A 12014-nucleotide genomic window follows, 5' to 3' on the forward strand; every position below is an offset into this window, starting at 1 on the left:
CCCGCGCTCCTCTAGGCTGCAACGAGCGTGCGGAGACAAACAGCCGCCGACTCTGCGCCTTTAAGGCCCTAGAGAAAGAGTCGCCAGAGGCAGGAAATGAAAAGCCACGCCCAGGGGCGGGGCTATCTCCGGAGCGAGGGGCGGGCGTGGCGTGACGTCACGCAGACCTCAGCTTCTGGTTGGCGAGAATTTAGAGAGGCAGGCTGGGCGCGGAGAAGGCGGGGTCTGGTTGCCGTGGTGACCGGCGGCCCTACGGTCGCCTGGTAACGGTGGGCGGCTGTGCGGGCTGTGTAGTACAAGGCGGCGGAGGCCTCGGAGATCCTGGCCAGAGTCCACGCCTGGCGCTGTGGGTCTGAGCTGCGATGGCTGCCGCGGCAGCCGTGATCCCGCCGTCGGGCTTGGAGGATGGGGTGTCCCGGGCGCGCGGGGAAGGAGCAGGGGAGGCGGTGGTGGAGCGAGGACCTGGCGCGGCCTACCACATGTTCGTGGTCATGGAAGACCTGGTGGAGAAGCTGAAGCTGCTCCGCTATGAGGAGGAGCTCCTCCGAAAGAACAATCTGAAGCCCCCGTCCAGGTGCGTGCCTTGCCCCCGGCGCCCGGTGCTGGCTGGGCCCAGGGGATGCTCCTCCTCCGTGAGACGAAGACCCCGCGCGGGGATCCGCACATCCCTTCCTCTGTCTTCTTGTCCAGGAAGGGGACTTCTGTTCCCAGGGAGGTGGAGTTTTCAGACTTGCTCATTTTGTGGAGAAAGTAAACAAGTTTTGTAATGGCAGGGAGGCCCTCGGAAGACAGTTTGCCCATTCTTTAAAAACATACACTCACCGTGCACCAAACACAGATCTTGTTTTAAATGTAATAAAAATACCCATAGTAGAAAGGATAGAGAAACTGATCTCTAGAGATGAGTGATCCTATCATTTAGATTTCTAGTTTTTGTTGTCCTTTGCTAGACTTTGTAAACTAACAACTGTGAATACTTAGGACGCTGCTGAGGAACACCTTTTCTGTAGCAAGTAAACTTGTGGGCTAATTGCTATGGTTCAAAAGACTGAATTCTTTAGCAGAAACAAGACTCTTAGAAACTGGAAAGCTGAGAAGGCAAGTGAAGTAAGTGTTGCAAAGACCCTCACTACAGGACCTAAAAAGTTCCGTACTTGCTGTGGTAGAGAAATTTCGAAATATCCTGAAGGCAGTGCTGTTAGCTGCCTAGAGTGATAGATAGCACACTCTCATGTAAACGTGGTAGCTTAGAGATATGTTATTCGTTGCTTTTCCTTCCCTTCAATGCTTGTATTTGCTTTATTCTGTATGAGGCAATTAAAAGGAATTATCTAAAGTACATTCATTTACTGTGTACAGGTGGGCTCAAATTATTTCTCTCGACAGTTTTGAGCTCTTGCCCTCTTCCAGACACTTGCATTGAAACATACTTGAGCTTTTATACAAACTCCCCCTAACAGTTATGTCTGCAACATAACAGAATTATGTCCATACAGAGTTAGTCTGTGAAAGGGGAGAAGTTAGAGAAGAAAGTTCATCTTGATCCTGATCCATGATAGAAGTTTTAGACCATAATAATATAGATGGCCAACATTTTTGGTGTTGATAAAAATACGTCAAAAAATTTTCAAGTATATATGTCAAACAAAGGAAGAATGACCTTACATTCCTATTGATACCTTGTTGTAATGATGGATTTGTGTGGATATATTCTAGCCAGTGGTTCACAGTTTCACTATCTGACCAGCAAGTCAGCATCACCTGGGACTGTAGGAAGAAATTCCCCAGACCCTTTCCAGGTCTGCCTTTTCAGAAGTTCTGGAGATAAACCATCTATTTTGTCAACCCCTCTGGCTAATTCTGACGTAACTCATGCTTGAGAACCATCATCACAGGGTCACAGTATCTGTCAGTGTCCAATTCCTCTGTTGTTTGAGTGCCAGTTGATAGAAAAATAACAGTCACTGGTGGGTAGATTCTTTATAAGCTTATGCCTGAAAAGAGTTCATGGCCCTTTAAATTTTCCTGGCTTTCTGTTTTCTTTCAGAACATTCATACTTTCTGGATGGAAAAAGTTTAGAAAATAGAAGTATAGATCACTGATTCTTATTTCATTGATTACAATTGATATATATATATATATATATATGTATCTATATGTATGTATGTATATGTATCAGTGTAATAGTGATAGCTACATAAAGAAAGCAAAGCAAATCTCTGAATCAGCTTTCCTGAGTGGTGCTCCTTATACCCTTTATGTCTCTCATGGCACTACATAAATCATATCCTCAGGGGAGCATATTTAGTACAATAAGGGGATTAGCAAAATCCAGCAATTGTGATGAAGGGGAAGTGGCAGACTTTCTTGGTCCTTTCCGCAACACTCTAGTTCGGGAACTTTTGAAATGTACCTGTGTTGGGTTCCATTCCCATAAGCTATGTTATCCAGGAATGAGGGAAGCTCCTGGCTTGCACCATGTGGCATGACTTTAGGAGCTGGTTTGAATATGCAGCTAAGATGGAAACAACTGTTTGACATAGCTGATATGTTACAAGGAGTGAAAACATGATAAATTTCTCATCTCTTAAATTCCAAGAGTCTCACAATCCAGAATTGCCATTTGTGGGGGAAGTCACTTATCATCAGTTACTTATGTGATTTTGACCAAAGCTTCATGTATTTATTCTCCAAAATATACTGCCTTCCATTCCCTGGTTGAATGGTTTCTGATAAAATATTTTGTGTGCTGTAGTGATTGCCCCAGTGATAGTAGTTCAAAACTTTGTGAGTGCTATGAATCCCTAGAGAGTTCAAGAGTATTGACGAATGACGCTTGAGGGGCAAATTCAGCAATTTTGGACTTGTCTCTGTGAGTTCTTCCCAGCTGGTTTGTTTTGTCTCACCTATCCCATCCTCCCTTGCTTTGAGACAGACACTACTTTGCTCTGCCTACCAACCCCGGTGAGCAATTCTACATGTTCTGCACTCTTGCTGCGTGGCTGATCAACAAAACAGGACATCCCTTTGAGCAGCCCCAAGAATACGATGACCCCAATGCGACTATCTCCAACATACTCTCTGAGCTGCGCTCATTGGTAAGTGAGATACTTTCTGCTCCCTGGTCTTGAGCTGTGGGTTTCAGTATTAGAAATTCAGTAACAGATGCTAGCCTTTTAGATGACTCCAAAATAGTAGACAGACAGACAGGTAATAGTTGGCTGATGTTAGTGATATTAGTGAATTTATTTTAAAGTAAGACCTTCCCAGAATGGTTGATATTATATATAACATGAATTGCACTTCTCAAAATGTTACCATAGACTCTCGTTAGCCCAGAGTAATAATACTTTTCTTAATTTTGCTAACTCTCAGAAGTAAACTCTTAGGAAAATGGATAACCCTTCTCCTCCAGGGATAATTCAGAGTTCCAAAGATGAGCACTGTACTTTGAAAGGATTTTGGATTTGTTAGGATTTCTCAGTTGTGCTTTCACTCCTGACGTTTCTTGGGGAAGGGCAATAAGACATTTTTGACACAGATTTCTAATTTTTAATAAATGAATTTGTACCCTTGCTTAAAAATTATATTTTACCATGCCAGTACTTTTACTGATTTTTTTTCACTTAATGATGTGTTTTCCTGCTATGATGGAGCTGCCTTTATTATTTTTATATTAATTTTTATTTTTTAATATTAATCACTATTTAAAGTATAATCATTATATAAAGTAAAGTCTATTTACTTTATATCCCAGCCATAGCCCCCATGCCTCATTCCCTCCCAACCCCACCGTTCCTCATCTCCTCCCTGTCCTTTTCTAAGTCCACTGCTAGAGGAGGTCCTCCTCCACTTCTTGTCTGACCCTAGCTTTTCAGGTATCTTCAGGACTGGCTGCAATTTTTTTTTTAAGTTCAGAAAGTTAGGTGTTTATATCCTGCATGTAGGCTGTGGTATATTCTTTTAAACAGAGGCAAAAATTAAGATATTAAAAAATGACAAAGGAAAGCTTTGCTGGTATCTAGACTGAACACAGTTATAAGCTCTCCCCTTCATTCGGCCTCTGGATTTTTCTGAGGTGTGATGGGGTGATAACAGAGCAGCAGTATTCACCTTGCATGTACATTTCTTTACAGTCAGCATTCTAGCCAGACATGGGAATCCTAGTTTCTGACAAAGCTGGGCATAAGGAGGTCACAAGGTGGGATGGACCCGGGAGGAAGGGGAAACATGTGTGATGAGGGTATAATTGTCTTTTAATTTGGTGCTTTGAACATAAAGTATCTGTATTTTCCTTTGTGTAAATGTATCAATGGATTGAAAAGACTTTAGGAATGAATGTCTCAGAAGCAAAGCAATTACCTGTATCTTAAATCATTCGAAAAGTAGAAAAATTATACATGTGCTCAGTAGTTCTTTGCTGAAACAATCTTGACATCTGGAATATAACAAATAATGTCTTTATCTTTTCAGGGGAGGACTGCGGATTTTCCTCCTTCAAAATTAAAGTCTGGTTATGGAGAACATGTGTGCTATGTTCTTGATTGTTTAGCTGAGGAAGCATTAAAATATATTGGTTTCACTTGGAAAAGGTAACTATTATTGTTACAGGCAATATTGATATATGTACTTAACATTGTTTTTTTTTTTTTTTTTTCTGAAGTGCAGAGCTGTTTAATTAAACTGACAATGGTACTGAAGATTAAGTCTAGACCAAATAAGAATGCTTTCCAAATCTGTTCTAAAGTAATGCCATCCATTCTACTGCTTCTTCCCTGTTTGAAATCATTGAAGGTTTAGCTATAAATGGATACAAACTTGCCAATTTGGAAAAACTTTTTAAAATTCTCTTTTTGCCTGTATGTATTTATGTATACAGGTATGTATATTATTCAGTGTTAATATATTAATACATATGCAATTACACTTATGAAAAATATACTTCCTTTTAGTACTTCTAAAACTTCTGAAAAATGTGTCTTTGTATGTATGTACATATGAATGCATGTCTATACACGGAACATTATGCAGACTGAACAAGTCATATTTATATATTTAGGAATATTTATACAACTGTTGTGTGTGCATATAGAGGTAACAAAAAGCTTCATATTTAAGTAGAAAAAAGAAATTAATATAGTACTGAGTGTGGGATTTTTTTTCTCTTTGCTTAGTGGCAAAAATAACACTGAAGAAGCCAATTGACATCCTCTTGGACAGTGTTCATAGCTTTTCTCTGACCCAAAACACATTATTGATTTTTTTTATGGGATTAAGATAATTTATTTACAGGTATAGCTTTTTGCTACAAATCTTGCCAATCATTCATCATGAGTATTTTGTGGTAATTAGCATAGTACTTAGTTTGTCATATATGTTCAGTAAATATTGATGAATAAATAAAATCAGAAAGTATTGGTTTACACTGTGTGATTAAAATATATACATTCCATCTTTAAAAGTTGATAAGTTAGATTTTATTTATTATTAGATATGGCTTCTTGATAGGCTAGAAGGTAGACAACATGATGCAAGTAAAATATAATTAGTGTTGCTGTTTAGATTTGAGCAAACTTCTGTAGCTAGAAAGAAGTATATATTATTTGGTGTTAATATATTAATATATAAACAATTACATTTATGAAAAAATATACTTTTAGTACTTCTAAAACTTCTGAAAAATGTGTGTCTTTGTATGTATGTATATATGTATGAATGCATGTATATACACGGAACATTATGCAGACTGAACAGGTCATATTTATATATTTAGGAATATTTATACACATACATATGTAACAGTAATGAAAGAAAAGGAGGCAATGAATTTGAAAGAGAACAAGGAGGTGGATACATAGAAAGGTTTGGAGGGACGGGAGGGAGGGAGAAATGATGTAATCTCAAAAAATTATTAAAACTTTCTTCATTTAGGCTGTTGTTGGATTGGAACATATTAAATAACATATACATTTACTCTCAAGCTAAAACATGGAAGTTTCAGTTGCTTCAACCTGAACATTTCCATTCAGTGCATTGTAAAGAATGACTCTGCAATCCTTAGTCTTTGTCTTGGCCTATGGATTATAAATATCATGATTAATAGAAAATGTGTATATATTGAAGAATAAAGGAGAACATTTGAAAATTAATAAACTTTGGAAACTGTATCACTTGTATAATATATAAATTACTCTTTATTTATTTTTATTCTTAAGCATCGCAAACTAGTCCTAGAAGATAATTCTCTAATTCTAACTAGTGAAAAATTGAGAAATTGATCATACAAACTTGATTTGGTTCATAATACTTTTCTTCCTTATTTACATGTTAATCTGCATATTTTGTTAACATGTTTGAGATACATATTTTTTAGAATTATTTGCCAGAATAATACAGATACATCTGACTATTTAATGTGGAAATAAGTAGATCTTAAAGGGAAAATGGTGTCCAATACTTAGTGTTGAACCACTAATTGGACCTATGAAATACGAATCAAGCTTGTTACCTATAAAAAAAGAAACTGCAAAATTCAGAGATGTGAATTAAAAAATGAAGCTATATACACACTAAGATCAGAGAGATGTAGGGAGGCAAGGCTGGAGGGGATGCTTTAAATGTATGTTAAATCTAAGGTCTGGACAGGAAAAAGTTGCCAAATCTATCTATTAAGAATTATAACAATCTTGACCTTTGATGATTCTAAGTAATGAAACTAGGGAACATGTTAGATTAGGCGAAGATTAATTTTTCTAATTTATAAAAGTTAAAGATAAAAGAGTATAAATGTGTGTCTCACTAAAAATGAGTAATTAATTAAAATATATAAAATTGTTCAATAACTCTCATGCTAAAGAAATTCAGTTTAAAAACACAATGATATTTTTTCCTTGTTTTATTGGCACAGATTATTTTATGCATATTGGTGAACATATTGAAACAGAGATGCCATTCCTCACTATTCTTAGGAGTATAAATTAGGATAGCATTTTGGAAGCCAATTTTGGCAGTTCAGCGAAACAATAGCATGCACAAAGTTAATGATGTAGCCATTCCACATAGACTCATTTATTTTAAAAGGTCTGTCTAGTAGTAAATATACAGATATGATCTTTGCTGTCTTATTAGCAAACAATAGAAATAGCCCCCGTTTCAGTTTGATGGTAGTAGTGCTGCTGAATAGGATATGATGCATATTATGTATATTGTATAGTTTGTACTGTGTAGGAACGAACATACTAGATAACAGTGTATACAGTAGCAGCCTATTTTTGCAAATGGTCTTCTTACATTTAGTCTTTGCTTTTTTTAACATTGAAAATTTTAGGAAGAAACAAAATATTGATTGGAGATTAACAAAAGGAACCCAGTTATACATGAAGCATCTTTACCATTACTTATGAGATGTTTTTGTCTTACTAAAAAATTTTTAAGCCTTTAATAAATCTTGTTGTTGCAGGCCATCGTACCCAGTAGAAGAATTAGAAGAAGAGACTGTTCCAGAAGACGATGCAGAATTAACCCTGAGTAAAGTAGATGAAGACTTTGTGGTAAGTGCACAGCTGAGCTGCCCTGCAGCCCTGCCTGTAGCTTTCTTTCCCCTTCTAAGTCCCCCACTTCAGTTTCTCAATGTGTTTTATTTCTAAGTACAGTGCCATTGTCAGCTCTTTAGGCCTTTGCCTGCCTAAGCTAATGTTCATAGTCGTTAGTCAATTTTAGAAGATATTCTAAACCTGTCTATATATAACTTGTTTATATATGTGTGTGTGTGTGTGTATCACTAGCAACATGAATAATGTTTTATTAACAAGCATGCATGATCTTGAAAAATCATAACTAACAAAGAATTTAGAGCAGAAAAATAACACTCAGTTCATCTTTGGCAGGATGTGGTAGTGTACAGCTTTGATCCCAGATTTTGGGAGTCAGAGATTAGAGTCGGAGATTAGAGAGCATCCCAATGTTTTGACATTTAATTTCCTCTCTATGAATTGAAGGCAAATGACCAGTTCTCTACCGCAGATCAGACTAGTAAGTCAGTAGAAACCACAGAACTTTTGTCCAAGTGATTCTTTCTTGGAGTTAGAAGTGAGTTGAGCTGAGTGCTTTAGAATGTGTCCATGTAATCTGAGCTGTACATATGCACGGGGTGGAGGAAAATTCATGTAGTATTTTGCTGTCACAAACCCTTGAATATTTCACTTTTTTTACTAAGTAGATAATCCATTCCATATTTCAACCTTAAGCAAGTATAAGCTATAAAGTTGGTAGTTGCTGAATTATCTTAATATTGCAGCTTAATAATCATTAAATTAATTGCATTATATCCAAACAGAATATTATATAGGTGATATGACTTATTTACAGACATTAGTGATATGAGAATGACAATCTGTGCTATCTTTTACAAAATTAGCTGTCATCATGACCATCACTATGTAAATATATGTAAAAATACCAGTATATTAATATTTGTTATAAATGGATAGAATAATTATGGATGGCTCTGTTTAATATATCTCTGTATTTTCAAGCATTTTAATGTATATTTTATTAGACATGTAAAGGATGCTTTTAACCATGTTAAAATACATGATCCTACATGACTTTGCTGTTTTTTAGGTCCCAAGGCTGATTCGCAGTGTAGCTAGGCTGACCTAGAACAATCATTCGCAGTGTAGCTAGGCTGACCTAGAACAATCACTATGGCTATATAGTGATTGTTCTAGGTCAGCCTAGCTACACTGCGAATCAGCCTTGATTCACAGAGGTTGAGGCCTCTGATTCTCAACCTAGACCACAATAAGACCAGTCAATTTAAAACAAAGACTTTTAAATATAACATTTTAAAGGCAAGGCAGAAAGGCAGCCATCAATTCTGCATGTAACTATTCTGTTGTGTAGCAGACAGTAGATAGCTCTGGTATGGCATGTTTCAAAGCCTGAAGGCAGGAAGGAGCCATGAATAACCCAGGAACTTTGAGAAAATCAGAGCTTCTGGGATTGGGTGGGGTGTGGCTTCAGATAAACTGGAAAAAGAATTTAGGCATTTAAAGAGGTTTAGAGTTCATTGTTCAATACACATTCTATTTGGGATCAGAAATAAAATCATATATTCTCAGTTTTCCTCCATTTACTTAGATATTTCCATTGTCTTTTTAATAACTGATAGTATATTGATACCTGGTCCTAGTCTACCAACGTTTAACTTCAAAGTTGTCACTCAAAAGTACTAGTATGTCAAAGGGAAGAAAACAAATCTACTCATCAGGATAGAGTAAATTAGGACAGAAGCTGTCTCGCTTGCTCACTCTCATGGCCCCAGTGTACCATGCACTATTTAGCATATGTCAAGACTGTATTTGACCATAGACTCAGGATATTGTGTAAATTTTCAAAAATAGCTAATTTTTTTCCTATGAATCTGTTAAAGTTCAAGGTGGAATTATTGGTTTATAAAATTAGGAAAATCAACTGGACAGCAATCTCTTTACACCCTTCTTCCAAACCAGGAGGCAAAGCCCAAACAGTGGGCCTTTCTCAAAGCAGGTGCCTCTGGAGCTCTTTGCTTGCTTTTTGTCAAGCCTCTTAATGTGTTCCTTTCCTTTCTTCCTCCTCCTATTACTCTGAGATCCCCTCACTTCATTCTCCTGTCATTGTTGCTAAGGAAAGCTGGATCGGTACCTACAAAGCCTTGTAAGGTACCCATGATTCTGTTTCAGAGCTTTTGGGGTGGGTCAAGGATGGTGAAAATAATTTGTGACAAAATTGTGTTCTAATAGAAATGAGGGACCTCCAGCTAGAAAGTGCTAAATCAAAGTATGTCACTAGTAATTAGTTTTTTAAATTGATAATTATGTAGTATTCTCACTTTTATGATTGTATCTTTAGTAACAAGCAGGAAGGGAATTAAAGTGCAAATTAAGCAAGGAAATGGTAGGAAATTTTGCTTTCTGAATTACTGAGATAAATCATTGAAAATCCTAACTTATTTTAAACAATTTCCTTCTGAGCTCATTTATGTTTCAATTTACTTTGAGTTTTCTCTGCATAATATTTACTAAGTTAAGTTCTTTTTCTATTTGTTAGTCTAGATTCTCTAAGAAGCAGGGCCAATTGGACACATGCAGACATACATACAGAAATGTATGCACACACACACACACACACACACACACACACATCTTTAGAAAGTTTTGGTGGTTTTTTATTTGTTTTTTTATTGTTTTATTTTGTTTTCCCTGGAGTGCTAGAGATTGGACTGAAACCAAAGCCACACACATACCATGTGCGTCTTTTCCCCGAGCTGAGCTGCAGTATCTTTTGACATAGGCTCTTTCTAAGTTTCTTAACCCAGGGTGAAGCTGACCTTGAACACATGTAGCCTAGGCAGACCTTAAACTTTTGATATTACCAACTCAGCCTACTGATTAACTAGAATCACAGATCTGCACTATATGCTCAGCTGAGAGAAGTTTTTATATGGAACTGGGACAACTTAGCTATGGGGGTGCTGAGAAGGCCCAGTGTCTGCTTTTGACAAGCTAGACCCCAGGATAATGGATGGTATAGTTCTACTGTGCAGACTACAAGGAGAGCAATGCCTCAAGCTTCTGTCAGAATTTTACACCACAGGCAAGAGAAGACTGGTTTAAAGAAAGGCACAGGCAGTAAAATCTGTTGATGTGCTCATCCATTTCAGACTTTTCAGATGGGATGAGACATACCCACCTTGAAAAATACTGTCCACTCTACTCAAATATTTATTCAAATATTTATCTCATCTAGAAATATCCCCAAAGATACATTATGAGTAATATTTAATAAATTATCTCAGTATCCCATACCAATCAAATTGACACAGAATTAACCACCATATTTCCATCCCTTGTCAGCCTGGTGCCCTTTAAAATTGCATTTACCCTCCAAATAGAGTCAATGGCATGATCATAATTGTGCTTAACTATATGGTACATTATATTTTATGAAAAAGGATAAGAAAGTAAAGAAAAATATATTTGTAAACAAATATGGAAGAAATGTGCATGACAACGCAATCTATATTTCTGTAAGTAGTTACATCGTTATAAACTACTATTTATAACTACCCTCATTCACCACCCATTCTGGGTTCCCTTTGCCTTCAGCACCTTAGTTGACAGTGGTTTTTTACCTAGTGGGTGAGTCAGACTTTATTCCTAAAGGGTCTGGGACATCAGAAGTCTTGTCTGGATTAGGTCTTTGTAGTTTTCCATTGACCGTAATCACAGAGTGTGGCAGCGCTCAATGATACACTGTGGGATTGCCTGTATGCCAGACATCCTCTGTCGTACTCCTACTGTAACGGTAGCAGAAGTTCCCCTTGGTTCAGCCTCAGTCATTCCGGTCAGCACAGTGACCCTTCTCTTGCCAACTGATTCAGAAGTGTGAGGAACCCAAAGTATCCCAACAGTGTTCTTAACATGCAGCTCAATAGAATCATCAATATGTCTCCTGGTGGAAGTGTTCTGTTTGGAAAGAAGACCTGTAGTCTAACAGAATAATAAAGTCTCAGGAACCGTAAGCAAAGATTTTTCTCGTGGCTAGTTAGAAGCCATTGTGCCACTCACATTAGCACCCCTTACTTCCTAAGAGAAACATTACCATATGCTGGATGTTGGTTCATGCTAGTGTCACTATTAAAGGTCTGTCCTGTCAGTGTTCAACAGAGCACAAGTATCTGCTGATCACCTGCACAAACAGTACTGATGAGGCCAAGCTTAAAGTACTGTAACCTTGATTTTTCTAACAGCACTGGGTCATTGGCATTTTAATGAATTACTGTAATTGTTCTGGGTAAGTAGGACAGAGAATACACATAAGCCCCTTTTCAGAAGTATGAGTATTTACTTGACTTAATATATAAGCAAATCAGTTGTGTCTGTACTTCTGTGCTGCCATTATTCCCCACCCTAAGAAAAACAAATGTCACCCAAGTGTGTAGAGTGTATCTATACTGTCTTGTGTATTGCCG

General features: G+C 37.4%; 1 protein-coding gene across 1 annotated transcript in view; it reads left to right on the forward strand.

Moving 5' to 3' along the window:
* Window positions 1-232: 232 nt before the first annotated feature.
* The window catches only part of Ift57 (intraflagellar transport 57), a 61162-nt gene continuing 49380 nt past the window's right edge, over window positions 233-12014 (forward strand). The window contains exons 1-4 of the mRNA XM_055594492.1: window positions 233-574; window positions 2937-3099; window positions 4475-4593; window positions 7461-7551. Of these exons, the coding sequence (XP_055450467.1) occupies window positions 363-574; window positions 2937-3099; window positions 4475-4593; window positions 7461-7551 (585 nt within the window). The 5' untranslated portion in view covers window positions 233-362. The remainder of the gene's footprint in view (window positions 575-2936; window positions 3100-4474; window positions 4594-7460; window positions 7552-12014) is intronic.

The sequence above is a fragment of the Psammomys obesus genome, unplaced genomic scaffold, assembly GCF_907164565.1.
Source record: "Psammomys obesus unplaced genomic scaffold, mPsaObe1.curated_primary_1811, whole genome shotgun sequence".
Lineage (NCBI taxonomy): Eukaryota > Metazoa > Chordata > Mammalia > Rodentia > Muridae > Psammomys > Psammomys obesus.